At 34.8% G+C, this 12,433-nt stretch overlaps 1 protein-coding gene across 1 annotated transcript in view; it reads right to left on the bottom strand.

The window, feature by feature from the left end:
* The window catches only part of gga1 (golgi-associated, gamma adaptin ear containing, ARF binding protein 1), a 30,444-nt gene extending 18,781 nt beyond the window's left edge, over positions 1–11,663 (bottom strand). The window contains exons 1-8 of the mRNA XM_026213959.1: positions 11,586–11,663; positions 10,377–10,461; positions 9,984–10,059; positions 5,836–5,934; positions 2,481–2,604; positions 1,912–2,012; positions 622–702; positions 36–173 (exon numbers count right to left, since the gene is read on the bottom strand). Coding sequence (XP_026069744.1) covers positions 36–173; positions 622–702; positions 1,912–2,012; positions 2,481–2,604; positions 5,836–5,934; positions 9,984–10,059; positions 10,377–10,461; positions 11,586–11,628 — 747 coding nt within the window. The 5' untranslated portion in view covers positions 11,629–11,663. The remainder of the gene's footprint in view (positions 1–35; positions 174–621; positions 703–1,911; positions 2,013–2,480; positions 2,605–5,835; positions 5,935–9,983; positions 10,060–10,376; positions 10,462–11,585) is intronic.
* Between the last annotated feature and the right edge of the window lie 770 nt (positions 11,664–12,433).

Consider the following 12,433-nt stretch of genomic DNA (forward strand, 5'->3'; position numbering starts at 1 on the left):
TGACAAGCTGTTTTACAGACATGTGTATTATAGACCTTAATTAGCTCCTCGTTGCTATGTGAGCCGCTCTCTTTGCTGTATTCTCCCAGTAACTGTGTGAGAAGCCCAACACTCTCCTTTACTTCCTGAATAGCATTCACTCTCTTCGACACCTTCTCCATACGCTTCTGATCCTGAAAAAAGAATGTATGAAATACACATAGCAGATCGTCAGAGAACATGCAGGAAAAGTACAGTTCATGGACTTAATCTCACATAATACATACATTTTGCTGCTTTGAATTTCAGCATACCCCCCCCCTCAAAAAAAAAAACCTTGAAAGACGTTAATTCATTTAAATGTCAAAAATGTTGAACTTGTATTTCCTGCTTCTGTTCTTCTGACAGCTGGATGAAAGGCAGCTAAAAGGTGAACTGTGTGGTGCAGCAACTATTGTACCCATGTATTTTTTTTTTTTCAGACAGACAGAAACTTATTTTGCTTTTGGTGTAAATAGATCATTCTTTGTCCTTTCATATTGTTCTTTACACATTGCTGTGCTGAAAAATAGAAACTAAATACCCACTAAGACTTAATCCAATATCCAAGACAGACAGACAGACACACACACATCTACACACCTCCTGAACCATTTCTTTAATGAGTTTGTTTGCCGCACGCAGGTCCTCAGGGTGAGAGCTATTCAGAAGACGTGACAACATCTTTTGAATCAGAAAGAAGAAAAAAAAAAAACAGTAAGAGAGAGTGAACAGACATAAGTGAATTCATAATTATTTCTCCTTTATGTGCCTGAACTCACCTTAAAATGCTTCATTGGCTAAATGGTTTACAAAAATATAGTAACATTAGGGGTGGGTGATATGACCAAAATCTTATATCACGTTATGGGAAATTCTATATCACAATAACGATATATATCTTGAAATTTTTTATTTTTTATTTTAATATGGTTTTTTATGATATTAAGATTTGATACCATATAATTTTCATAATCCTTGTCACCAATGTCAATATCAAACTAATACAAGAAAATAATAATAATAAAAACGCAAGCTCACTGGAGATACATAAACAGTCAATGATGAAATAAGAATAAGAAACTAATTACAGAATATAGGACAAAAACTACAATAAATAAGAAATACAGTGTATAAATGAACGTTATTTATTTTCTTTTTACTCTAGTTACAAAAGTGATTCAGTGAGAGATTTTCATGAATGTCAGACAGGATGAATATTGGACAGCTTCCCCTTTAAGACTGAAGTCCGAATCCAACATACGGTTACATATGCGCTTTCTCTCGCAAATGTTTACATTCGCTTAAGATGACTGGATACTTGCATTTGTATGCATATAAGTGTTTATGTCATCGTTCAAAGCCAATAAAGCGGCAAAAATTCTCACAAGCTCTATTTGCAGCTGATGCTCGGCTTACGCACTCCTCTCACAGAAAACACGTACACCTCTCACGTACACAAACTTGTCCTTGCACTTCACACTTTGTGTTTAGATCATTAAAATAGGGCCCTAAGTTTTCGTGACCATGCGCATAGCAATGTGATGTGAGCGTGCTCATGCTGTTATTCACGCGTTTGCCTGCATCCCCGTGTAATGCATATAAAACTGCCGTCACTCAAATTATGAACATTTATTGTCGTAAACAATGTATTTTACGGCACCAAGAAATAAACGATAGAGCACAATATAAATCGATAGACTTTTAATTTCGTCAATCCAATTTATATTGTCGTATCACCCAGCCCTAAGTAACATATTTTTTAACTGATCAACCTGACCCCTGAATCCTTCTTTGGTTTTATCACAGTAAACAGACTAAAAGACATAAGGAAATATATAGTAAAAAAAAATAGTAAAAAAAAAAAAAATTCCTAAACTGCATCCCAACAACCTTTGATTTCTCCTCATCCTCAAAGATGGCATTTTTAGGCCTGGGCATTGGAGGAGGGCAGGGCTTGTCATCAGGAAGGTCTGGGTCCTGTTTAATAATACCTAAAATGAGATGCAGATCATAAACATAACGTAGCATACTTATTTCCAAACACTCCACAACACACAATCGCAACAACAACATAGGACAAACAGCAAGTCCCACAAGAGACCTTTATTTTATACAAACACACATAATGTTTGTTTACCACAGCGGTTCCCAATCCCAGTCCTTGTGTGCCCCTGCTCTGCATATTTTGCATGTCGGTCTTAGTTAACACACCTGATTCATATAACCAGCTCGTTAGAAGAGAGCTACCTGCATGAAATGAGTTCCAATTGATATGATCCCTACACTGTGTTCACTGTTGGGAAACACTAGGGTTGGGAAATGCTAGTTTACCATAACTCTAAACAGCAATCATGAAACTGCAAATGTCAGAATTTTTATTAAACACACACGCATCAGCTGTGAGATGTAGTTAAATACATGTTAGTTTTGACAAATCAAAACCCTGCATGTTAGGTTACCTTGTTTCTTAAGCATCTGATAAGCATCAGAAATCTTTGTCTCTTCTGGTAAACTCACAGTCCAGCTGTACATCATCTCTAGAACTTTTTTCTTCACTGGTTCTGGGGCTCGAGAGCCAAGATACTGTAACAAAAATAGAGTACAGGGACAGTTATTGAATCAAGTTAAAGGAAATATTTAAACACATTAAAGATATTGATTTGGTTGCTTTGCAGTCTGAAATGAAAGTGGACACAGTTTTTGTTTTACCCAGCTGTATTTACTCATTGCAACTTATAACATCCAAGTTAAAGATATAACACCAACACTTCAATTTGATACTTTTAAAATGGTTGCGGTGCCAGAACCGAAACTTATATGCAAAAATAGAAATAAAAAAAACCCCCAATTTTCACTCCAGGAAATCCCTAATATGGACAAAAGACATGCTATTATAGCTGTAACTGAGTAAACAAAACAAACATTTTGAATGATAAAACAAACAAACAGTCAATGGAGTCCGTGTTGCGCAATCTCTGGTATTTTCATAATTAAGTATATTTATAATCCATTGCTAATTGATGTATTATTTTTAAAGTACCCTATGGAACACATTGTTTGCCTCATTTTGTGAAAAGAAGCCACATCAGATCACAAAAGGAAGCATTTGACTGGTGTTTTGTGGGGTAAAAAGGTTATAAATTCATCTTTTGTCGACAGCAAGTTTATCTTTAAGCATTTTAATTTATGTTTAGTTTAGTTGACAGAAGGCTACCTGCTGCCATCAGAGCAAGTGTAATTGCTGCATTCACATGCTCCTCGGATGCTCTCATTTCCCGAGTAGTGCTTTTAAGTTGGAATGTGAAACCAACATGGACCACTCAACATTACTACAAAGATTTGTTGGATTTGTATTGTTAGAGCTTTCCGACTCGAGTTCACATGCATTTTCTCAGTTGGAAAATTATTTTTCACGTGCGGTGCTGGTGATGATGCTTCTTACACCCATTTTGGAGAACGTGAGGATAAATATTTCAATCGATCACTCAGGCATGGCACCGAAATGAGGCACCAAAATCTGTGTTCTGATTTGGTTCTAGTACATACCAGTTACATAGGTACCGGTACCATATTGGTACTGGGTTTCGGTACCCAACCTTAGTCAACACAGAAGTTATGTCATCTCTACCAATGTGTATCCTTGTGCATACAAATAAAAAAAATGGTAATCAATTTTATCCAGGTTTTTTGATTTTTTTAATGGCTGGACAAATAAAATTAATACAGTTTGTCCAGAAAACAACAATACAATCAAAAAATCCTTTACTTTTAATTAAACAGACTGGAGCACACATTAACGAGGACTTAATACTGCTCATAAGCAAAACAGAAAGGGTGTAACAATTCACTAGTTTTTTTGATGCATCAATCTTGAAACATGAACTTGAATCATGAATCACAGATTTCGATTAAAAACGCTAAATTATACACATTAAATTACTACAAGCACAAATTAATGGAGAGCATGAACAGTGTTCGTGTCTCGCATCTCTCCTTCACACAATTTTTGAGCAGCTGATGTGTGATCTCTCCATAGGTCTTGTTGCAAGTAATGCTAAAGTGAAAGCAGTTTTACTTTTCTGTAGTATTTCAATGGCTTTCAGCATCTCACCAAAGATGTTACCTGACCAGTCGAAAGTGTTGTATTTATTGCATGAACAGAACAGAAACGTAAGTGTCTAAAGCATAAGCACAGTTCCATTGAATTATAAATGCGTTTTAACAATGTTGTTGAATCGAATGCACAAAGGAAACTGTTAAAATAATCACATCATTGACAACGACCTTGAAATAAGAGCGCAAGGCTTATCTGATAATGAGATGCATGAAAGTAGCGTTTTTTTGCTTTAGCAAACAGACATCGGCGCATTTTCTATCAAAATCATCATTCGCAGCTAATGAGGAAAAATGAAGTACTGTAGCATTTAGGGCTGCATGATAAATCGCATTCGATATTTAATGTGCATCTTGTCAGTAAAGCCAGTTCTGTAATCAGCGGTAAATCTCTATCACCTGCACGCTTTCACATGGAGCAGCATTAACTACACTGTCGTTCACTGACAAGCTGTGCAAAACGTGCAAAATATGACCATGTTTTTGCACAGCTTGTCAATGAACGGCTCTGTGTAGTTAATGCTGATTAGATGCGCATTATCGCTTCCGATTAAGAAGTTTCCGCACTGAAAGAAAAGTGATCTTGCACTCAAAGAACTAAAGACGTGCCAGGCTATATCTGGAGCTAATTTGGAAAAAAAAGCAGAATGAAATGATGAAACGTTAAGACAAAAAAAAACAATGAATAAATACAATTTATGAATGATGCAGTGCTAACTGACATATAACAGTATAGAAACTATAAACTACCTCATTATGTGCAGAAAATTGAAATTGTTTGTAGTATATAAAACAATCATAAAATTGCCATTAGGAAAAAATTATAGATTACAAATTATTGATTATTTTCCAACGGTGTATTTGATTTCTTACAGCAAATTCAAAGTAATGGATGAGAAAATAATTCCTTGTAAAAATAAACTATTATAATAATACATACACTTCTGAAATGATGGCTACACCCCTGGTGTGACAAAATGTTTGCCTAATGCCTATGCTGATAAAAAGCTCTTTTCTTCTTTTTTTTATATTGACTTACATACATTTTTATGTATGCCATGTCATGCCATAGCATCATAAAACTAGGATCTAAAAATGGACAAAAACGTTTTTTTTTTCTCTCCCTCTAACCAATGGTTCTGTAACCATAAAGGCTGCTGTGTAATTGCACCCTGACTACGCATTTAAATAATTTAGGGGAAGCATTTAAATAACCCTGTGAATGCACTTAAAGAATGCACAATAGTATCGTAATAAATTTGTAAAAATCGTTCTTGAATCGAATAAAAAAACCTATGAATCTTGAAACCAATCGAATTGCTATCTACCCAAAGATTCACATATTGCAACATTAACACCATAAAGTCAACATCATTTTTCATCAACAGCAGTTCAATATGCAGTCGTTTAGGTAAATATGTGTGCTATTCATTGACAGTGAACTGCTCTGAAACCGCAAACCTTTAGAATGGGCAACAGAGCCACCGTTTTTAATCTGAATGTGCAATGCCCAAATTTATTTAAATAAATCACAGCTTACATTTAGGAATTTTATTATAGAATTTAAGATATTTAAGTTTTCACATTTTTTATTTAATCCTTTTGCAGAATAACTACAAATTCCTTCAATGTTATGATATTTCCGTGGTGTGAATTTTAACACAGTGGCAATGCTAATATAGACACACAGACAAGACATACCTTAGGGGAAACCACTTTGATAAGCTCATTCAGGAAACGGAACTTCCCCACCTCATTATGGAACCTTTTCCCACAGTTCTTCACACAGGTCTCTAGAACCTTAGGAAAAAAACACACAGTGCTAGAGAGTTATGATTTCCCTAATAGAGAGAATAATGAAAGTAGATCATTTCTCAATATAATTTGTATGATTCATAAAGAACATTTATTCCTAAAGCATTTCTCATGAAGAGATTTCATGTTTTGAATTTGACTCAATTGTAAGTTCATAACTTATGTTAAAGGAGAACGCAACCATTTTTCCATATTCCACTATGTTCTTCTGTCAACTTAGACAAGTTGATATGTACCTCTCCCGTCTCAGTGCATGCACTCAATCGTAGCGTGGGGTGCCACTATACTAGCGTTTAGCTTAGCACCATTCATTCCTTAGGATCGAAACAGGGATGAATTTAGAAACCACCAAACATTAGTGGAACATGGAAAAACAGTAGCGTTTTCCTTTAATAAATGAGAACTTATTGCAAAGTGTTACCATAACATTTAATGATCTATAAGCATTTGTGAAATAATTATATAAAACCATATTACCAGTAGAGTATATATTAACTTATTTGATAATTTTGTTTGTTGTTCTAAGTTATTGAAATGAGCAGTAAACAATCAGGCTTAAAAAAAATATTATTCTATGAGTGAGAGAAGGTAGTGTATATAAAACATTTAATGATCTATAAGATTTTTTTTTTAATGATTTCAATGCTCTATGAGTATTTCTAAAATAGTTTCTAAAAGTATACTGACAACTTGATGAAAACTATTTATGTACCGAGTTTTAAAACTTTTCTCAAAAGGTGGCGCTACAATGTGAATCCTCCACATACATTTCAGCTTTTGCACATGTCTAACTATCATTAATACTGATGTGTGTGTCAAGTTTCATGAAATTCTATGCATTAAACGGATATCTATGGAGCTTAAATATGACAAAACTATTTGAATTTGAATTGTGTAAATTTAGTGTAATTTAAAAAAAACTGATACTATGTGGCATTTAAAAGTTTTTAATTATTATTTTTATAAACATTTGAAATTTAACAATAAAAACAATTATGGCAGAGTATTATAGACATGCATTTTCAAACAGCTGATTTTTTGTTCTAAATTCTTAGACTGCAAATATACAGTTTTTAAAAGTACAGCTTCAAGTTTTCAAGATGAAGAAATTAAAAACATCTGATTCAATATTCTAAATTTCAAAACGCAGAAATTCTGACTACACAGAAAGCAGGTAAGAGGTCATCCACAGAGAAAAGTAGATGATCCTTGAATATTTTTTCTTAAGTGTGCTGAATTGTTGAAGCTGATCTCTTAGAAGTGGTGAACGCCTCACTTCTTTCTGGGACATTTCCAAACTCCCTGAAAACTGCAGTTGTTAAGCCCCTCCTAAAAAAAGAGCAATCTTGATAACACCGTTTTGAGCAATTATAGACCAATTTCTAATCTTCCTTTTATAGGCAAAATTATAGAAACGGTTGTTTTTAGTCAGCTGAACAAATACTTAAACTCAAATGGATACCTGGACCATTTTTAATCTGGTTTTACGACCGCACCACAGCACAGAGACAGCACTCATTAAGATAATAAATGATATTAGCTTAAATTCTGACTCTGGCAAAATATCAGTGCTGGTATTGCTAGATCTCAGTGTTGCGTTTGACACTGTAGATAGATCATAATGTACTACTAAAGAGACTGGAAAACTGGGTCAGGCTTTCTGGGATGGTACTCAAATGGTTCAGGTCATAATTAGAAGGGAGAGGTTATTATGTGATTCTAGGGGAGCATAAGTCTAAGTCGACATCCATGACATGCTGAGTCCCACAAGAGTCAATTCTTGCACCGCTCTTGTTTAGCCTGTATATGCTCCCACTAAGTCAAATAATGAGAAAGAATCAAATTGCCTATCACAGCTATGCTGATGATACCCACATTTACCTAGCCTTATCTCCAAATTACTACAGCTCCATTGACTCCCTCTGCCAATGTATTGGTGAAATTATTAGTTGGATGTGCCAGAACTTTCTTCAGTTAAACAAGGAAAAAACTGAAGTTATTGCATTTGGAAAAAAAAGATGAAGTTTTCAAGGTGAATGCATACCTTGACTCTAGGGGTCAAACAACAAAAAAATCAAGTCAGGAATCGTGGTGTGATTCTGGAGAAAGACCTTAATTTCAGTAGTCATGTAAAAGCAGTAAATAAATCAGCATACTATCATCTAAAAACATTGCAAGAATTAGATGTTTTGTTTCCAGTCAAGACTTTGAGAAACTTGTTCATGCCTTTATCACCAGCAAGGTGGACTGCTGCCAGGATTCTGACTAGAACCAGAAAATCTGACCATATCACACCAGTCCTCAGGTCCTCATTTAAGATTGATTTTAAAGTACTTTTACTCATCTATAAATCATTCAATGACCTAGGACCAAAATATATAGATATGTTCACTGAATATACACCTAACAGAGCACTCCGATCATTAGGATAGAGTCAACTAGAAATACCTAGGGGTGGTCACGTTATGCGTGACCGATCACGATCGGCCGATCGTTATGCACATCTCGTCAGTAAATCCGGTTCTCAAATCAGCAGTAAATTCCATCAGGTGCGTGATTTCACATAGAGCAGCTGTTCATACACAGAGCCATTGTCATATACTGTACAATGCCACATGCATTCACATCAGTGTTAACTCAGCGGTAGAGTTACACTCTCATTATTTGAATGTGCTTTTAAATGTTTCATTTATGCACTGGTCTGACCTGTGCTTTTTCTGAAAAAAGAAAAAACACTGAATGATTATTGAACCAAGCAATTTTTTTATTAACAACAAAACAGAGAAAAATCACTCACTGCTTTGATTAAAGAAATGTAATACAGTTGCTTTAGGAATCAGTTTATATAGTGTTTTATTTTTATATTTTTTCTTTCAATTTCTTGAATTTTTCTGCTAAATATACCTATTGTACCTGAAAATAAAGCACTGTTTGTTATGTGTAGTTATGTATGTATAGTAATATGTATCTTTGTCATTATTTTGTCTTTGTTATTAAAAAATAAAAACTAAGATTTTTATCTTCAACCTCTTTGGCCTAAATATCTGCCATTCTTTTTTTTTGTTACCTAGAAAGGCTTTGTCTTTATAATTATTAGTTTGGCTGTAATGCTCAGACAACTTGCAAAGTAGTAAAAACCAACATGACAAAGAATTATGATAAAATCATGAATCGTGATATTTCAACAAAAAAAAAAAGGGTGGGGGGGGGGGGGGGTTCCATATCGCCCATCCCTATATTCAACTAATCAATACCTTCAGGTTTATTTGAAAACTACTACAACACTACAAATACATATGCGTGTTTGAGCAGGGTTGGAACAAAACACTACAGGGCTCTTTGGTCCTCCAGGAATCGAGTCTGACACCCCTGTTCTAGAGTTACTAGCAAAAATTTACTATAGCTTATTATACAGTCAACTTGTGGCTGATTCTCCTTAAATTGAATACACTGCTTCATGCAGTTCCCTTGAATAGGCTAAATGTCATATCAGTCATTCACAAAGAAGCTATTAACTGCTGAAATCTTTTTTTTTTTTTTTTGTATGACTATTTTTATGGCTTTGTTACCACTTGCCTTGAAGATACACATCAAATTTTCCTTGATCAAATGGATCAAATTTATGACAGGTTTATATATGTAGCAACACTTATAGCAGTGGTCTCAAACTCAATTCCTAGAGTTTCCAACCAGAATTTGGAGGTGGTTGGAGCTAAACTCTGCAGAGTTGTGGCCCTCCAGGAACTGAGTTTGAGACCACTTTTGTGTTCATTCTCAGAATATCCTGTTGTCTATGTGTTCAAGTTTCACTAAGTCTGGCGTTCAGCACTTTTAAGTTAATTATTCAAAATGAGTGAAACCAGATCTTTTAAAAGGCTTATATCTTAGCCATGCTTTCATAAATGAAAAGTTTGCAGCAAATCAGTAAAAACATAATAGGGTTCCAGTATATTATAGTGCTGGGACCACTAAACAGTCTTTGACTTCATAGAGTCTTCCACACCCCTGAGAAATACCCAGAATGCTGAACTTACCATGAGCGCCTGCATGGCCTCCCACTCCTGAGGGGATTGAATCTTGTGAGCAAGAAGCCTGGTGGCCAACTGTGGACTAAAGACACAATGTATTTAGCACAATCAAAAGAATAATCCATACATCAGGACCCCCTGAACATTCACATTAACAAAAGATATATGAGATATATGATTACATTTCTAATTAAGACTTGACTTTCTCTCACATTTCCTGGTCATGTGATACTTATCTAAATAAGGACAGATAACTTTACACTTTGTGTGTTTATCCCTTTGGGACTATTATGTGAACATGCAGGACCACAATGACAAAACAATCACATTCAATGAAACCTAGAAAAAGCCAGATGAAAACTCAAACACAAGTTAAAAATGACTGAAATGTGGACGCACCCTTCAGGTTCATTGCTGAGTTGGTCACAGAACAGTTGAATACTCTCCCAGTCAGTTTCTCGATTTAAAGGGTTGGTCGCTTTGTCTGCATGTGACATAAAAAAAGCAAAAACATTAGAAAGACTTAACCTTAACTACAAAAACCTACAACAAGCATATCTGCAACTTTGCATTAACATCACAACATCTGTAAATCAACAGTTATAAGACATAAAAGCAAATGATAAGAAATCCATTCAAAGTATTTTAAAACAACAGCCACGAACGGTTGTTAAATCAAACATCTGAATCTAGAAGCTGATATATATCAACAAAAAACCAGACTAGTTCCATCGGGTGTAGAATGCATTGTGAAAAATGCCATTTTATATTGAAATTGAGGTAGAACTGAATGTGATTAAAGATTAGGAAGTCAATCAAAAAAAATTATACAAATTTAAAAGCATGGAGAAAATAATCACAATAACCCAGTGACATAATTAAAGGAAATATATAGAAATATATTTTAATTTGATAGTGACTTTAAAAATATACATTTATTTGCGGATAACTTTTCAATTAAGAAAAATGTATGCACTTGTAATCAGTTATTTTTTTATTTTAGGGGTTATTTTGAAAGACTCATTCAAAGGGCTGGAGACAGAGTAGAAACGCGGCGCAGAACTAAGTGATGACAAGTCGACAACATAAAACTGACAAAAGTGTGGCTCGGATATGACCCCTTTAACGAAACAGGCGAATGAATCATATTTTCTTCACTGACATGGTTTATAGTAGTACGGAACTATGGTGTAAATTTGAACCTTACACAGTAGAAGCGTAACAAATACTTTATTATTGAATGTCTTAATTCAATATTTTATTTATGATGTGATTCTTCTTTACAGAGACTCCTCCCTTTTGACTCACGGACAGATAGCTTGTAATTTTACAACTCTTCTCTACGTTACCTGTCAAGCACAGAACACACACACTCCCACAATAGTAAAAATACACGCACGAAACACACTAAAACAAAAGTGTCAGGAACTCAAATATGTCGGCGTTAGCATGCTAATAACTCAACTGCCAACAACACCATTACACCCCGCATCTGCGTTCCGCAAAGCGCTTGCGCCAATGTATCATCTTAGGCGTATGCATCTCCTTGTTATTAGCACTGTCAAATCAGAATTTAATAAATCTGTAGTTTAAATGTGTTTGACTTACTAATGCGGGACTCTAAACTCTGCTCGTCAGGCGGAGCCGCCATCTTCACCCGAGAAAACAAGACTCTTCTTCTTCTACTTTAGTTTGGAGTATAACAATCTAAATGTATAGCGCCACCTAGAGTACATTGCTATTGTGCAGTCATGTTAGCTATTATATTCAAAATGACTTACAGTATGAACAGAAAAAAATCAAGAAAAAATCAAGGGGGTGGGGAGGGGAAGAGATTAAAAAAATATTTAATTTTCCATAAATTTGAAACTATACCAGATTTTCCTAAACCACATTCCCAGGTTCCAGGGTACCATCTGGTGCTGCATCCCTAAAGTCAAGATCAGCCTACAGCATCCCAGTTTGATTTTAAAACCTCTCGCTCAACCCTGTACAATAATTGTATTTTATTAGCAGCCTATATCCTGCTCTATCTTTATTAAACTCATATCCTAACAAATACCCCACATCCCCCTTATTTACATTCCCCTTTTTATTTAAGAATGGTATTAGTTCCTTTCCTTTTTTGTCATATTTTTACAGTCGTATATTAGATGCTCTACTTTTTCTTTTTCCCCACAATACTCACATAAACAATTCTCATGCACTCCAGTAATAGTGATGCATTCAGTACTGTTTCCAAGTCTCATCCTTGCTATAATGACTTATAATGACTCCCACCTGTTTCTACCACTTCGTTTATTGCTAACATTTTTTTTATACATATTAAATAAAAGCCTCCCCTTATTATCTAAATTCCATATTTATTGCCAATCCTTTAAAATATTTTCCATAATTACAGGTGAATCTCAGTAAATTAGAATGTCATGGAAAAGTTCATTTATTTCAGTAATTCA

This window comes from Carassius auratus, chromosome 31 (genome assembly GCF_003368295.1).
Source record: "Carassius auratus strain Wakin chromosome 31, ASM336829v1, whole genome shotgun sequence".
Classification (NCBI taxonomy): domain Eukaryota; kingdom Metazoa; phylum Chordata; class Actinopteri; order Cypriniformes; family Cyprinidae; genus Carassius; species Carassius auratus.